Genomic DNA, 17,838 nt, shown 5'->3' on the forward strand with positions numbered 1-17,838 from the left:
CAATCCTATCAAACTACCCCTCAGATTGACTGCATTCTATTCTATTGAGTCATGCCAGTTTGAATAACATGTTACTGTATGTAAATTGATCACACAATGAAAAGTGAACATCAACAGCAGGTTGCTTTAGTATAATCCAAATTGATATGTCTTTATCAGACATTCCTTCTCTTGATAAAACATAAATAACACTTGAAATCAGAAGAAAATGTTTAGCTGCAGAAACATTTGCTATTATTCCATTTTCCATTCCTCACCATTTTACTATTACTATACTACAGCTGCAGATACTATTAAGGCCTAATAAGGGCCCCAATTGAATCTATGGACCATACAAAATTTAAAGTTACACAGTACATTTAAATATTAGCCCAGATGCTTTAGAAAGGGAGCTCAAAATTCAAAATCTTTAGGAAGCACATTAGAAAATGAATAGGGTAGACAAAAATGCTAGAGAAACTCAGCGGGTGAGGCAACATCTATGGAGCGAAGGAAATAAAATTAATTTGTAACTTTGGTTGGCAAAATGTATTCTGTTTACTAAAGTTTATAAATGCTTACCTGATTTGTGGTTTTAACTGTTTCGAGCTTCTCCTCGGTATTTATTGCTAATGAGTTGGATTTATTAATTTTCAAATTTTCTCGATTAATTTCAGAATCCAGTCGTAATTTGTCAAAGAGACTAGGCTCAGTGAATAGGGGTTGCTGTCCTGAAGTTGTTACATTGGATTCAGAACCATGAATTACTTTCTCAGTTGCAGATCGAGAATTATCATTCACGTTGTGGATTTTGCTAATTTTTTTCATTATTTTTGCAGAATCAGGTTTAGGAGTGGCACTATTTTCACCATCCATTGACTTTCTGCCTTTGGCTTCTTGCTGAGGTTTTGGAGCCTTAATTTCATGACTCTTCTGTTTCTTGGCATGACTGGTATTCTCTTTATTTATGTGTTTTTTCTCTGAAAAATCTTCCTTCTGATTTTTTTTCGGTTTCATCTCTTGCTTCACATTGTTCACCTTGTCCCTTTTCTTTTTTTTTCTCGTTAACATAAGTTCAAAGTCATCTTCCTCAGAGCTTTCAAGAGGTCTTTTAGATACTGTAATGTTATCTGGCTGGGCCATATCCTTACATTGCTCAAACATTGTGTTTTTTAAATCCAAATTTTCCTGATGTTTGCATTCATCAAGGTTTAACGATGGTTCCAATAAAGCATCATCTTCTGGGGCTGAATTTGATAGAAACTTATGTGTTTCAGCATGTTTTTTCTTCAATTTCTTGGATTCAGTTAAAGTCCTTTTCTTCACTTTATCGTCATCCGAGATATCGCTCAGATGTTTCATTGAGTTGTCTCTTACCTCCTCACTATTTGATCTGATGGATTTCACTTTTTTTTCCATTTTGGGACTGTCAAGTCTCATGTCCAGTTCAGATTTAGTTTTCTTCTTCTTTTTGACCTTTGGTGAAGAGATTTCTGTTGCTCCTCCAAAATCATCATCAGATTCATCTTCAAAAATATCTTTATCGAAGTTAAGTTTCTGAAATAATACAATTAAGATAGAATAAATCGAGCTAGTGTTGCTAAAAACTTCAATAGTTTGTTTTTACTTATAACTTAGAATATAACTTAAGATGCGATTTTTTTTTCTCCATTCCAATCTATCTATCTTCTATATTACTAAAAGTCTGATCTTGACCACTTCCTGGTGTTCTGTATATTGATTTTAGAAAAAACGCTGCCACTTACGGCTGTGATTTTTGGCCATCTTACTCAGAGACCCCCTCCGCTGCGCAGGACAAGAGGATTTTCCCAACGATGAAAAATAAAAGATTTATTAATGTTTAAAAAATGTTGAGATTCTCTCTCCTGAAGGCCACGCCCCTTCCGGAGGGACTATAAAACCCAGAAGGGTTGAGTGCCTCAGTCAGTCTCTGCAAGATGGGGGAGCGAGAGGGTCACGTCTCTCAGTCTGAGCTGTGAATAACACTGAACACATGTCTACTAAACTGCAAATGGTTTTACTGACCTGTCAATGCCCTTAATGTGGTTTGAAAATATGGTTTGGAAATATAAAAGCTGTGTTGCCTTTGGTTTGGAAATGCTGAAGCTGGATGATCTGGATGAAGATGTGGTAAATTGGATTAGTAAGTATGCAGATGATACCAAGATATAGGGTGTTGTGGATAATGAAGAGGATTTCCAAAGTCTACAGAGTGATAGGCCATTTGGAAAAATGGGCTGAAAGATGGCAGATGGAGTTTAATGCTGATAAATGTGAGGTGCTACACCTTGGCAGGACAAATCAAAATAGGACGTACATGGTAAATGGTAGGGAATTGAAGAATACAGTTGAACAGAGGGATCTGGGAATAACCGTGCATAGTTCCTTGAAGGTGAAATCTCATATAGATAGGGTGGTAAAGAAAGCTTTTGGTATGCTAGCCTTTATAAATCAGAGTATTGAGTATAGAAGCTGGGATGTAATGTTAAAATTGTACAAGGCATTGGTGAGACCAAATCTGGAGTATGGTGTACAATTTTGGTCGTCCAATTATAAGAAGGATGTCAACAAAATAGCGAGAGTACAGAGGAGATTTACTAGAATGTTGCCTGGGTTTCAACAACTAAGTTACAGAGATAGGTTGAATAAGTTAGGTCTTTATTCTCTGGAGCGCAGAAGGTTAAGGGGGGACTTGATAGAGGTCTTTAAAATGATGAGAGGGATAGACAGAGTTGATGTGGACAAGCTTTTCCCTTTGAGAATAGGGAAGATTCAAACAAGAGGACATGACTTCAGAATTAAGGGACAGAAGTTTAGGGGTAACATGAGGGGGAACTTCTTTACTCAGAGAGTGGTAGCAGTGTGTGTAATGAGCTTCCAGTGGAAGTGGTGGAGGCAGGTTCGTTGGTATCATTTAAAAATAAATTGGATAGGCATATGGATGAGAAGGGAATGGAGGGTTATGGTATAAGTGCAGGCAGGTGGGACTAAGGGAAAAAAAAGTTGTTCGGCACGGACTTGTAGGGCCGAGATGGCCTGTTTCCGTGCTGTAATTGTTATATGGTTATATAGCTGTATTGCCTAATTAAAGTTGCCTTGCCCCATTAAAGTTGCCTTGCCTTCTGTATAATTAAAAGTCAAATCTTGACCACTTATGTTTGCGTTTTATATTGATTTTAGAAAAAAAAATTACCACGTGCGGCCGTGATTTTTGGCCATCTTACTCAGAGTCCCCCTCCGCTCATCAGGTGCTGAGGATTTTTCCCATCGATGAAAAATAAGAGTTTATAGAGTTTAAAAAATGTTGAGATTCTCTCTCCTGTCAATCATGCCATGAAGGCCACGCCCCTACTGGTGGGTGGGGAGGGACTATAAAACCCAGAAGTGTGGGCGTTGCTCAGTCTCTGCAAGATGGACGAGAGAGAGGTCACGACTCGCTGTCTTTAGTGGCCTTGCACCCTGCTTGAAATGGTTTGAAGCTGCATTTGAATTGGTGGCCTTACACCCTGCTTTAAGTGGTAAGAAACCGCACTTGAATTTGGTGGCCTTGCACCCTTGCACAGTGGAATGTCAAGGAATAGCCGTGAGTCAACTGCCAGCCCACCAGCCGTGAGGGAGTGAGCTGCCAGCACAAGAATCTGCCAGCACAAGAATTCATTCGGCCCACAATGCCCATACTAGCCCTCTGGAAACCAGTCCCTTCAGCCCACTAGTGCTCCAGAAAGCACCCCCCCACCCCCAACTGGCCACCAATATTGGAATTGGTGGAGAGGTGGAATATTGTGTTGGGGGACCAGCCCTCCCATGTGGTGCTGGGACCCAACGGGTCCCACTTAGTCTAGTATCCGTTATATCTTTGTTCCATACATTGATGTTTCTAATCTTCATTTTTATTTCAATATTTAGTGGTTCTTTGGGTTGGAGTCGTCAATTCATTAGGAGCTTTCATTGCACCCATCTAACTGGTTGGATTGACGAAAATGTTAATTCAATTTTTAACAAACTGTTTTAGATGAATTAAAGTTCAACGCAGAAAAAAATCATAATTAGATTGTGCTAAACTAATATATCTCGCAGATCAGAGGGACAATACTCCTCCTCCCATTCTGACCTTTCTGTCCTAGACCTCCTCCATTGCCACAGCGAGACCACATGCAAACTGGAGGAACAGTGCCTCATATTCCACTTGTTTAACCCAACAGTTTGAAGGTTGAATTCTCCAGTTTTAGGTAACTTCAAATGGCCCATCCCGCTTTCTTCACCTCCCCCTTCTCTCCCCTGTGTCTCGCCTGGACTTGCACCTATTCACCCCGCCCCCTCCCCCCCACATTCCTTCCTCTAGCTTCATAATTCTCAGCTATTTAATCCTTTTGTTGCACACCTTCTGTCTTTTCATGTGTGGCCCTTGTCCAACCATGTGCCTATCAAACTGCACCATTCGCAGTAGCCATTTATTACTTACCAGGCTTGAATTAGTTTACAGAAGATCAAACAGGGCAGAATTATAAATAATCAATTCCTAGCTCATTAAGATCATAAACTCAAACAACAATGAGTCCATCAGAATAGGACTTTCTTCTTTTACAAAACTTGCAGGGCTTATATCAGTTTAGAAATCTTAATTAATGGCAAAAAGAGATCAACTTACACTGAAGTGATTTTAAAATGGCAGCATATTACAAACTGCTGCTGAAGATTCAGAACTTATACAAATGGTATTAGATAAAATGGAAGGAAGTCAAAGATGGTTCTATGCTATAAATCCAAATATTGTGTAATACAACCAAGCAAATTCTCACCCGATTGTCTTTTGCAGGCGATTTTTCACTTGATTTTTGCTTGAAAACGTGTAGCACTTCTGTGCAGTCCTCCAAATGAGCCTCTGGCTCCCAAGTATCATCGTCGGAAGGATAGCCTTTCCAGTGAACTCTGTACAAAATTTGACCCTGTTGTAATAATTAAAATCGTATTTATACAGGATCTCTCAAACCATGCAGATAGTATTAGCAGGTATAAGAAAAATATTCATTGAAAAGATATCCACCTTCATAATACCAGAATCATACAGGGTCCATTACCCAACTATTTTAAAATAAAATCACGTCACATATTTATATTGGATATAAATAAAATCACGTCACATATTTATATTGGATATAAATGATGTCCATGAATCGCAGAATTCAAGCAGTCATAATATGCAAAGGATATGCAACAAAATACTAAACACGACTACTTTCATTTACATTACATCGCTGTGTCCCAAATGGGAAGGGGGGGTTGGAAACGGGGGGGGGGGGGGGGGGGGGGAACGGGGCGGAGGGTCCGCTGGGAAGACAGACTATGTATAAACACTGCTGTAATTTCTACATGGTGAAACCAAAATTTAAAAAAATTAAAAAAATGGCTTTTATTAAAATCTGACAATGTGCACTTTATCCATGTGATTTTTTCCCTCTTACAAATCTCAAATTGTGGAGTACAAAATCAAATAAATAAATGAATAGTCTTTGTCTCAAACATTATGGAGGGCACTGTATAACTAAAAGGATCATCTTGTATGTATATTCCCAAAATACAGCCAAAAGGGTACATGATAGCACATTAAGTTTATGGGTGCCTTACTCACTATTTGCCTGGGGTATGCAGTAGCAAGTTTTGTTTGATTTTATGAAGTATTTCCCTTTATAACCAATTTATAAATTTACAATCATTCAAAATATTTACCCTCAAAAGAACATGTTTGTTTTTTTTAGAATCAACATCTAAAACATGCAAGATCTTTATTTAACATCTTTAAGTTACCATCAGAAATGTAATCAGCCCTGAATTATTGGGTCTAAATTTATCTCCAGTTTTTGTTGAGAACATCTCTGGTGAATATGACTAAGGGGACATTTTGGGTCGGGATACTTCTCGAGACTCCAGGTGAGTTGACATCCCTGGCCATCGGTAGGTCAGCCCACCATAACCGAAATCTGTTATAAAGAGTTCAATTAAAACAAGGGTTTACTGTATTTGTTTGTGATCAAATGTCATAGGTAAAATTAATAGTATTAGCCAATAATTCCAATCAAAACTGGTTAAACGATTATTCCATTAAATAACTGAAAATTCCAATTTGAATGCTTCATTTAGTAACTGACAAACTCGCCTGCCACATGCCAATTTTTTTGTTTTTTGCGCAAGTGTAGATCATGATCTTTATTATAATCAATTTTCACCTCAAATACCCAACCCATGCCAACTTCTTCATTCTATATCATAAGTATTTTTTGAAAAAAAGTTTATAAATGTCTAATTTATATCAACCACCAGCTCTGGCAAAATTTAGGGCATCTTGGTATATTTACATGAGATATGGAATGTGAGCATTATCAGATGTAAACTGAACAATCTAAAGGTTACATGTTCCCTTGATGGTTCCCAAATAGATCTTTAAAAAAAAAGCCAAATTCCACTTTTTAGCTGCTGCTCTTATTCCATTTGTACATATTACGTTTTTGAATAATTGTTCTCAAAATCACATTTAAGCTTTAATTTTTTAAATAATAACACTTCGTAATCTCTGTGTAGTCTATTTGCATCTTATCTTTACAATAGTTAAAACTAACTAAGATATTCCTGAACAAATATTTTCAGGCCACAGTACTGATCTTTGAACTTGTATTTCACCCACTGTTCTCCACAAAACATTTGTATTTCAATCTGACTCCCTTTTCTTTCTCTCAGACCATTTGCTCCAGTTTCCTTATCCAAACTCAAATTCCCCTCATTGAATGCAATTGCTTTTCATTGAGTTTTTATCTTCAGAATTCAATTATTGCCGCCAGATAAATAAAATCAGAAAAAGCACTTTTATTCCATAATGTCATAATTTAACAACTTTCTCAATTACACTCTTCCCAAATGAGAATTTAATGTTACGGACGTTCATAACCTTGTAGAGTAAAATGTTTGATAAACAAAAAGATAGTTATTAACAAATGAATTAATCTATTCCTGCTTCGGAAAAAATCATTACACACAAATATGAGGAGAAAGGTAAATTAATTTTGGTCTAATAATATGGATTTTAGGCTTAATGATCAATGTTTTTCATCTCAGAATGTTCCCAAAACCCAGGTGCCTCTAGATTTCTGATGCAGGCAATCTGATGTCTGAAGTCTGAAGCAGGGCCTCGACCCAAAATGTCGCCCATTCCTTTTCTCCAGGTATGCTGTCTGACCCACTGTGTTACTCTAACTGTCTTATCCGACGTCCACGTTCACCACCGAAAGAAAATTGGCACTAAAAATTACCAATTTCTACACCATTACTGCTCAACAATAGAACTATACCAATTCTACGACCATGTATTCATTATTAAAAACCATTTGTACCTCATGTAATTTCACTGCAGGATCATTTAAACAAATCTTCAAAGTTATCAGAATACAGTGATAATTGTGCTCTGCACCATTGCAGTGCACAAACAAAATATCCCTTTCCTCATTTCCTACAAATTATCTTCCAATGTAAAACCTAAACATTTCCACAAAAATAGGTTTGCAGGATAGAAGAAAAACCCCTTCACCCCCCCTTCACATAGAGCACACCATAAAAAACTAGTACTTGAAGAGATCTTTAAGCATTTCTTAATGATTGCTACACTAGCAGAGTTTTCTCAGTGCATCGTTTCTTAATGATTGCTACACCAGCAGAGTTTTCTCAGTGCATCGTTCTTTATCACCCTAAAGTAGATTTTGTAACAAGGATAAAGAAACTGCAAAGGGATTCAATGTGCTCTCGTACCACTTACCAGGACAACATAAAGTTAAGGTTTAAGGATAGAGTAAAATATTGATATGCATTTTAAATTGGCCTGGACAAAGAATGCAGGTAAACTCCAATCCCATGCCACACCACAGCTTCTGTCCATTTACCATGAGCCTATGCCAAGCTCATATTTTTAATACCAACAAAGTCTTACCTAATTATTTACTCCCACACTCCTGTCCGTAAATACAAAAAATGTTTCAAATTGTGTCTCGACCGGGAGATGAATAATTTCATTGCATTATTCAAGCAACCAGCAGCTCTGTACAAAAACGCCAAATACTGGATAAATCAGTTTATAATTCCTCCCAAATCACTGTTTATCTCAGTTTCATAAGATACATGGAGCAGTAGAGGTAAGTAACTGGCAGTTTCTGTACCCTGAAAATGTTACCGATTTGATTTTGTGATAGGGGTTAAAAAAATGTTCTATCATCACTAAAAAGGACATGGGTGGACTGGAAATTTCAAGTGTAGGTCCAAATTTGCATATTCTGGAGCGACTGGCAGAAAGGAACAACATTTAATGAGGATAGGAATAGGAACGCAGAATTGCCATTCAGTGAGGGAAATATTCTGGGGTCAATGAGAAAGACAGAATTGATGTGCAGAGACAGGGTGGGGGTACAAGATGGGACAAAGGAGATAAAAGGACACAAAGTGCTGCAGTAACTCAGCAGGTCAGAGAGCATTTCTGGAGAACATGGGTAGGTGATGTTTTGGGCAGAGACCCTTCTTCAGACTCGACCCAAAATGTCACCTAACCATGTTCTCCAGAGATGCTATCTGATTTTCTGAGTTACTCCAGCACTCTGTGTATTAACCAGCATCTGCAATTCTTTGTGTATTAACCAGCATCTGCAATTCTTTCTTTCTACATTGGTCAAGGGAGCACCTACTCTGTGAAAATGGGGGATGTAGTTGCATTTTCTTGTTCGAAGGTAATCACAGAAAATGTATTCACTGAAGGCAGTTACCCCGCACATCATGTCCATATGATCATAAAACAGCTATCCAACTTATACTGCACCTCCTGGCACTTGGTCCATTACCTTGAAGTTAAATAGTTCTTCATTTTCAACTATTTAAAGTTTAGTCATAGAGCTGTATAGCACCAAAACAGACCCTTCAGCCTAACTCATCTATGCCAACTAAGTGGCGTAATTGAGATAGTCCCACTTGCCCTACACCTTGCCATTTTCGCTCCAAACCTTTTGTTTGCAAATGGCTGAACAAGTGTATTTTTTGTCATATTTGTACTTATCTCTACCACTTCCCCTGGCAATTCATTCATCTATGTGAAAAAGTTGCCCCCAGGTCTGTTTATTTTTCCCCTCGCATCTATACTCTCTAGTTTTAGATTTTTCTACCCTGGCAAAAAAGACTGTGTCCATCCATTTTATCTATGCTCTTTGTTTTATAAATCATTAAGGTCACCCCTCCTACATTAGGGAAAACAGACCTAGCCTGTCCATCCCTACTCAAACCTTCCAGACCCATAAATTAGTGATGTTACAAAACCCACCTTCTGCGGCGCTGCAGATCTGCCACCGGCTGTGAGTGTGATAGGCCTTTTTCACGAGGCGACTTGACGCAAGATGTAGCCAGAGTGAAGTGGTCGTGGTCTAGCACGATATCACACGATATAACGGGGGGGTAGACAAAGAGTTCCCACGGTACTCGGCATTTCTGTTATTTGTGTGAGTGACTTGTCCGTCTCCCGAGCTTTCCCGTTAAATCTTGAATGTAACTGTCAAGTGTAATTAAATCATCACGTGGCACAAATGATGTCACTTTTATTTTCACACACTATAAATATCCTCCCTTGGTTGAATTGGTATATACACACACAAAGCAGAGTTTTACTGTGTATGTGGGAGACACAGATGGAGTGAGCACAGTTACTGAGGCAGAGTCTCTCAGCCTGTGTGAGAGGGAGGGAGGGAAAGAGAGAGAGAGGCACACACAAGGTGGATGTGAAATCTCACCTGCCTGTTTCAGTGACAGACACCCGCCGCCAGTAAATGAAGCCACCCCCATCTGTCTCCCCTCCTCTCCCTCGACTCCCCCACCTTTCCCTCCCAACTCCAGTCCCGTCCCGACCCCCTGGGAAACTGAAGGGAGCAACAATTAACTGCTGCCTGCCCGCTGAGTTAAAGAGTTCCCACGGTAGGACGATGTTAGTTGCGCCCAAGTTTAAATTTCCAACGTGTGTTTCAGAGTAAATCAAAAACTGTCTGAATCAGCAAGTTAGACACAAAATGCTGGAGTAACTCAGCAGGCCAAGCAGCATCTCTGGAGAAAAGGAATAGATTCCATTTTTGGTCGGGACCCTTCTTCGGGATGATTGTAGGGGGGAACTGGAAGCAAGAAAAGACCGGGACAAATCAGGGCCAACAACAGATGACCTCAGCAGGGTATTTTGAAGAAGGGTCCCGACCCGAAATGTCGCCTAACCCTTTCCTCCAGAGATGCTGCCTGACCCACTGAATCACTCCAGCACTTTATGTCTATATTTGGTTCCCTGATAGACCAATTGTTGGCTAGGGATAGTGTGATCCCAAGCGGGAACCAGCGTTGCAAACCTTGGACTGGTTAACCAACAATTACTGCATGGGGGGGGGGGGGGGGGGGGGGGGGGGGGAGGGGTGGGCGGGGGGGGGGAGAGAGAGTGTAAGTTACCTAAAAATTAAATAATTCAACGTTCATAGTGAACACGGACACAAAATGTTGGTGTAACTCAGCAGGTAAGTCAGATCTGGGAAGAAAAACATAAAAAGCTGGAGTAAGTCAGCGGGTCAGGCAGCATCTCTGGAGAAAAAGAATAGGTGGCGATTCGAATCGGAACCCTTCTTCAGACATCCTAATCGGAATTGAGTCTGAAGATGTGTCTCGTCCCGAAACATCACCTATTTTTCTCCAGAGATGCTGCTTGACTCGCTGAGTTACTCCAGCTTTTTGTGTCTGTCTTTGTTTTAAACCAGCATGTGCAGTTCACTCCTTTACACGGGTCTCTGGAGAACATTGATTGGTAGCGTTCCGGACCCTGCTTCGGAAAGGCATCGATCACTGGTTGGCGAGGACTCCGAGCTGTATCTCTCAAAGAAGTACATGTGAAAAATTTCTCACGGACCATAAATATGTGGGACCTTTCAGTAAAGTCCCTTTTAAAGATTATAGTTATTTTCTTGAATCTTATTAACATAACTCATGAATAAGTTGATGTCCATATGCGGATGCAAATCTTTATTTTTTAAATTCAAACCCACAGAAGACAATTTTTACTCACCTTCTGTCCCCTCTGTCCAGCTTCCGGGTTCACCGTTCGCAGGAGTTCCCATGGTACACGCAAGAGTCAGTACGGATATCGCACTGGCCATTACGTGCATATAATGTTGCAATATTCAACCACAAGTGTACAAGTCACTCTTGGAGAAATTCAAGCTTGTTTGAATTTTCTCCCGAGTCACCAAGTTACACGAGTACCTGCCGTTAGCGCCATGGTGGTCCACGAATGCCGTACGGTTATCACAAGAGGTTCCCACGATGTTCAACTCTGGTTAACTCTTGCGTCAAATCGCCCCGTGAAAAAGGGGTTTGACTCCAGAGCCTTTGGGGGGGGGCGGGATTAAAATGCAGGTTTGTATCGCTTGTAGGGATTTCCTCGGGCTGCTAGTCGATGAAGAAAAATCGATCGGACTTCCGTTCCCGTTTTTTTTAAGCATATAAATCGCTGGACAATTTAACCGCTGGATTAAAGTAAAAAGCGACTTCTAACGCCCTTAACGTCAGAGATCGCAATATCAATTTTGGGCAAATGCATGGCAGATGCAGTATAATGTGGATAAATGTGAGGTTATCCACTTTCGTGGCAAAAACAGGAAAGTAGATTATTATCTGAATGGTGGCCAATTAGCAAAGGGGGAGATACAACGAGACCTGGGTGTCATGGTACACCAGTCATGTACGGCGGCAGGCGCGGGCACACCGCGACGCCCTGTGTCTCCCTTTCAAGGGAGATGCTAAAAATGCATTTCGTTGTCTCTGTACTGTACACTGACAATGACAATAAATTGAATCATTTCATTATAAGTAGGCACGCAGGTGCAGCAGGCAGTGAAGAAGGCGAATGGTATGTTAGCATTCATAGCAAAAGGAGGTTCTACTGCAGTTGTACAGGGTCTTGGTGAGACCACACCTAGAGTATTGCGTACAGTTTTGGTCTCCTAATCTGAGGAAAGACATTCTTGCCATAGAGGGAGTACAGAGAAGGTTCACCAGACTGATTCCTGGGATGTCAGAACTTTCATATGAAGAAAGACTGGATAGGCTCGGTTTGTACTCGCTAGAATTTAGAAGATTGAGGGAAGATCTTATAGAAACTTACAAAATTCTTAAGAGGTTGGACAGGCTAGATGCAGAAAGATTGCTCCCGATGTTGGGGAAGTCCAGAACAAGGGGTCCCAGTTTAAGGATAAGGGGGAAATCTTTTAGGACCGAGATGAGGAAAACCTTTTTCACACAGAGAGTGGTGAATCTCTGGAATTCTCTCCCGCAGAAGGTAGTTGAGGCCAGTTCATTGGCTATATTTAAGAGGGAGTTAGATGTGGCCCTTGTGGCTAAAGGGATCAGGGGGTATGGAGAGAAGGCAGGTACAGGATACTGAGTTGGATGATCAGCCATAATCATATTGAATGGCGGTGCAGGCTCGAAGGGCCGAATGGCCTACTCCTGCACCTATTTTCTATGTTTTTATCAGGACAAAATAAAAGGTAAGTCGTATATTCCACATATAATCTTGCTTATTGGGGTGGCTTTAGTCTAATTTTAGGATGCAAAAATGTTATTTAGTCCCCATACTAGTTGGCCATGTCTTGCCTGCCGATATGGGCTAAAGATTCACGGCAACGGCAATGTTCCAATCGATCGCATTCCAGAAACACCCACTCGCAAGATGATTAAAATTCTCTTTTTTTTGGACAATCATGTCATAAGAGCATCTAAATCGTCTATATTTGGTGTTATTGTTTATTCATAATCAATACTTTTTATACTAAATATCCACAACAGTTTTAGTCACATGTATTATGCAAAAAATAATATTTTTGATTATATTGGGAGAGGATGTTTCTAGATTAATTTATGGGATTTAAACATTAAATTCCTTCCATTTTTGCATATGTTAACGACAGTAAGATTTAAAAATCATGTTATATTGTCAATTATTGTGTGAATGGGTTTAGTTGTTATTTGGATACAGGCTATTTAAAATGTTTTGCCTTTTCTTCAGAAATGGATAGGTGTTTAGATCTAGTAATTGAATTTAGATTAATTCAATTGATTAGATGAATTTAATTGATTTGATGAAACTGATGAATATGAATTTTTTGTTGGGTATTTACTATTTGCTTTAGTGTTTAACTTTATAATTTCTACCTTTTTTCTAAAACTGCAAATAATAATTTGTTTCTGTTAATGCTGTTCAGTGTGTTTTTTTCCTTTACATTTTAAACAGATGTCCCCGAAGAAGAAATGCAAAATTGCCAATCCAAATGCCCAGCAAAAGAGACCGATTTAAACAGCATTCGCAGAGATTATCCGAATTTGGACTGCTCCGAATGTGATGATCTTCATAGCATTCTTAATGGGAAAGTAGTGGGCAGAAAAGCATGTCATGTGTGGTTTGAAGAGCAAAAACCTGTAGTTTACAATGCCAAAATTGAAAAGTTGAGGAAAAACAAGGTGTACAGAGTTCCTTATTGGTTACAATTTGAGGAGTATGATGATGCTACTGATTATGATATGCCAATGTACCAGCTAGCAACTGATCTTCTCCATAAAGACTTGGCCTATTGCTAGAAATTGTAATTTATTTACCTATCTGTTACAGACTTACAGCATATAATACAATAATATTAAAAGTTCTGACCTTGAGAACATCACATTTTTGAATTTTCAAGGCAGTCTGGGTGTTTATAACTATTTCCGTCAATTTTGTAATTAGCTACAATTAGGTAACTAACTAATTGTATGCTTTAATTTCAGGTCATCCAAGTAAGATGTTCTAGTCCGCAATAACCAACCTGACCTCCCGGTGGCTCAGCACTTCAACTCCCCCTCCCATTCCCAATCCGACCTCTCTGTCCTGGGTCTCCTCCATTGCCAGAGTGAGCAACAGCGGAAATTGGAGGAACAGCAGCTCATATTCCGCCTGGGGACCTTGCGTCCGGATGGCATTAACATTGAATTCTCCCAATTTTTCTAGCCCTTGCTGTCTCCTCCCCTTCCTCAACCCTCTAGCTGTCTCCTCCCACCCTCCTATCCGCCCGCCCTCGGGCTCCTCCTCCTCCCCTTTTCCTTCCTTCTCCCCCCCCATCCCCCATCAGTCTGAAGAAGGGTTTCGGCCCGAAACGTTGCCTATTTCCTTCGCTCCATACATGCTGCTGCACCCGCTGAGATTCTCCAGCAATTTTGTGTACCTTCGATTTTCCAGCATCTGCAGTTCCTTCTTGAACAAGATGGTTTATATTTGTTTCAGAATGCTCAATCTATAATAACTGAAAATTTCATTCAGTTCTCTTAATGTTTAAGAAATTTATGGGCTTTTGACTGTCCTCGATCACAGCTTTTGTGTTAAGTCAATGGAAAAGCAATAGGGAACAAGATGCTAATTTCCGAGTATGAAAATGGCCATAACTTTTTATTACTGAAGATATGAAAGTGAATTAGGCGTCAAATTAAAGTTCTTTTTATGCTTTATCTGATGGGATAAATTCCAGGCTTGATTTTTTAAATCTCAACATTTTGTAACATTCCTACATAAATCTACTCTGCAGCCTTTCCAGTTTAACGACATCAGGGTTGCCCGAATTGTACTCCAGATGTGGCCTTACCAATGTCATGCATTTCCCTACTCTGATCCCAACGTCTGACACTACAATGTTTAAAGTAAATTGCCACAAGTCTGCGGGTCCCAAATGAAGTCTTTATTTCGTGTTAAATGAATGCAGTTCTATTATGAAAGTGAAAAGGCGCACGAAATGTATTGCCCAAAATTGGACAGGCACACAATGTTTTCTGAACTAAACTATGTATTATTTAAAAAAGCTATAGCAACAATAGTTCTCATAATATTTAAATTCACACAAGCTATCCGTTTGCCGAGATATCGTTTTTCTGTCATTTACCCCTTTCTTGACATTTAATTATCGGGATCTGACATTAAATAAACACCACAGTAATATGACACTCCAGCAATCGGATTTACTATCTAAAATTAATGTAGTGAGTACACCGGATCGACATGGAGAAAATGAGGCAACACCGGTGGAGTAATCGCACGGTGTTGTGGCACTTGAAGAAAGCCGAGCCGCAGGCCTCACTCCGCAAACACACCGCCTGCCTCCATGTTCGGTGAGGCAGAGCAACAGCAAACACCCTCGCCCGATCAATCCTGCTCTCCTACCTCAGCAACTTTCATGTCCACTATCCTCTCCACCTCGTATACATCTTCCTCTGCTTCGCTCTCTTGTTCAGATTGCTCCGATTTCTCCGCCTCGACCACCGCCGCTGCTACCGCCGCCATCGCCTCGGTCGCTAAGGTTCGTGACTCCGAAAAAAACTATCAAGGAGAAACGACAACCGGAGAGCGAGGCTTGGATGACGGATCTCTGCCCCGAACCAATCAAAGGTGGGAAAACGATGATTGACATTAGATGTTAACCAATCGGCGATGGACGGCGGTTGTTGACGTCGTCCCCATTCGTTAACGGCACCGCCCCGTCCCTCCAATGGGCGGTGTGGAAGGCGGGGATCAGTTCACGGACATCACCAATCACAGCTCACATCCCTCGAAGGACACATCGTTCAACCAATTCAAACTATAATTATTAATATAGGTAAGTATTTACATAAGGCCTTAGGCACGGTAGGAGGGTGAGGATATGTTTTGAGTGTTCTATATCTTTTAGAGGGGAGGAGGAAGGAAAATAAGACGAAGACGGATAATAACATTGGCGTAGAGAATATAAACGACGCAAAATTTATCCTCAAAAATAAGGAGCATTTTCTGTGATAACCTGCGATGCTGTGATGGCTGCCTCGTTACTTCCACTGCCAGAAATTATCGCGTTCTAAGAGTTCAAAGATTCACTTGGTCAGCTGGGAGTTACTTTTGTTTCCCACGCTATTGTGTTTTACTTGATGTTCGTGTAGCAGATTTCCGAAACGTTATGTTTACTTCAGTGGTAGACAAAAATGCTGGAGAAAATCAGAGGGTCAGGCAGTATCTATGGAACGAAGGAAATAGGCAACGTTTCGGAGAAGAAAGGAAGAGGTGGAGCCAGTGGGCTGAGGGAGAGCTGAGAAGGGGAGGAGAAAGTAAGGACTGCCTGAAATTAGAGAAGTCAATGTTCATAGTGCTGGGGTGCAAACTGCCCAAGCGAAATATGAGGTGCTGCCCCTCCAATTTACGGTGGTCCTCACTCTGGCCATGGAGGAGGCTGGGGACAGAAAGGTCAGGTTTAGAATGGGAGGGGGAGTTGAAGTGCTGAGCCACCGGGAGATCAGATTGGTTATTGCGAACTGAGCGGAGGTGTTCGGCGAAGCAATCGCCAAGCCTACGCTTGGTCTCACTGATGTAGATCAGCTGACATCTAGAGCAGCGGATGCAATAGGTGAGGTTGGAGGAGGTGCATGTGAACCTCTGCCACACCTGGAAAGACTGCTTGGGTCCTTGAATGGAGTCAAGAGAGAGGGGGTGGTTCGGGTGGGAAGGGACGAATTGACCAGGGAGTTACGGAGGGAGCGGTCTCTGCGGAAAGCAGACAGGGGAGGAGATGGGAAGATGTGGCAAGTAGTGGGGTCATGTTGGAGGTGGCGAAAATGACGGAGGATTATTTGTTGGACGTGACGGCTGGTAGGGTGGAATGTGAGGACAAGGGGGACTCTGCCCTTGTTACAAGTGGGGGGGATGGGGAATGAGAGTAGAGTCACAGGGTATAGACGAAACCCTGGTGAGAGCCTCATCTATGGTAGAAGAGGGGAACCCCCATTCCCTGAAGAATTAGGACATCTCCGATGGCCTGGTGTGGAACACCTCATCCTGGGTGCAGATGTGGTGTAGACGGAGGAATTGGGAGGAGGAGATGGAATCCTTACAGGAAGCAGTGTGGGTTTAGATGTGTAGTCCAGATAGCCATGGGAGTCAGTGGGTTTTTAGTGGATGTCGGTCAGGAGTCAATCACTTGCGATGCGGATAGTGAGGTCAAGAAATGGTAGGGAAATGTCGGAAATGGTCAGGTGTATTTGAGTGCCGGATGGAAGTTTACTCCAGTGCCATTTTAGTTTGATTGAAATAAGCGAGTTTGGTATTACAACTGCACCTGCCCAGGTCATGGGTCATTCTTGGCAGCTGAGCTGTGTGTGTACGGACCAGCGTATTCATTTCAATAAGATATATAAATAAATGTCAAATATGTCAGCAGTAGGCCACAGCGTACGGCAGGCTACACAAATCCACAATTGTATCTTTTTAAATTATTGACTCAATACAGCACCGGCGTTGCAAACGCAAGAATGCCTGGAACGAACCAGTCAATTATGAAATCCCTAGCATTAGCCCGAGTCACTGCCATTCAAATTTGATATTGATTTGCACCAGGGGTCGGCAACCTACAGTCCCCGGGCCGAATCCGACCCTTAACCCAAAATCATCCGGCCCGCAGGCGTATCTTTATTCCTCAATCATCCGGCCCGCTGACTTCTGTCATCTCCGGTACCTGGAATGTTTAAGAAAGAACTGCGGATGGTGTAAAAATCGATGGTAGAAAAAAATGCTGGAGTGAATTTGGAAGGTGATTTGGCTGTACCGCATTCTGTGCAAAGCCGTCGGTACGGCCGTGCATCTTCCGTGTCTGAGCTTCACTGTCGGGATTGGGGTTTTCAGTACACCGGGGACGAGTGAGTATGCTATTTGAGCTCAGTGCTCTGGGTGGCGTCCTCCAAGGGGCGGGATCTACG

The 17,838-nt window shown here is 41.2% G+C and overlaps 2 protein-coding genes across 3 annotated transcripts in view; one reads left to right on the forward strand and one right to left on the reverse strand.

Annotated features, from left to right (window-relative positions):
* Nucleotides 1–15,487, reverse strand: part of mphosph8 (M-phase phosphoprotein 8) — a 38,836-nt gene extending 23,349 nt beyond the window's left edge. Inside the window, exons 1-3 of the mRNA XM_055636999.1 lie at nt 15,284–15,487; nt 4,800–4,946; nt 562–1,536 (exon numbers count right to left, since the gene is read on the reverse strand). Coding sequence (XP_055492974.1) covers nt 562–1,536; nt 4,800–4,946; nt 15,284–15,403 — 1,242 coding nt within the window. The 5' untranslated portion in view covers nt 15,404–15,487. The remainder of the gene's footprint in view (nt 1–561; nt 1,537–4,799; nt 4,947–15,283) is intronic.
* A 123-nt stretch (nt 15,488–15,610) lies between these two features.
* The window catches only part of LOC129698109 (centromere protein J-like), a 62,760-nt gene continuing 60,532 nt past the window's right edge, over nt 15,611–17,838 (forward strand). For both annotated transcript variants that reach the window (XM_055636994.1, XM_055636995.1), the window contains exon 1: nt 15,611–15,716. The gene's annotated coding sequence lies outside the window, so the exon portion shown is untranslated. The remainder of the gene's footprint in view (nt 15,717–17,838) is intronic.

The sequence above is a fragment of the Leucoraja erinacea genome, chromosome 6 (genome assembly GCF_028641065.1).
Source record: "Leucoraja erinacea ecotype New England chromosome 6, Leri_hhj_1, whole genome shotgun sequence".
Taxonomy (NCBI): Eukaryota; Metazoa; Chordata; class Chondrichthyes; order Rajiformes; family Rajidae; genus Leucoraja; species Leucoraja erinaceus.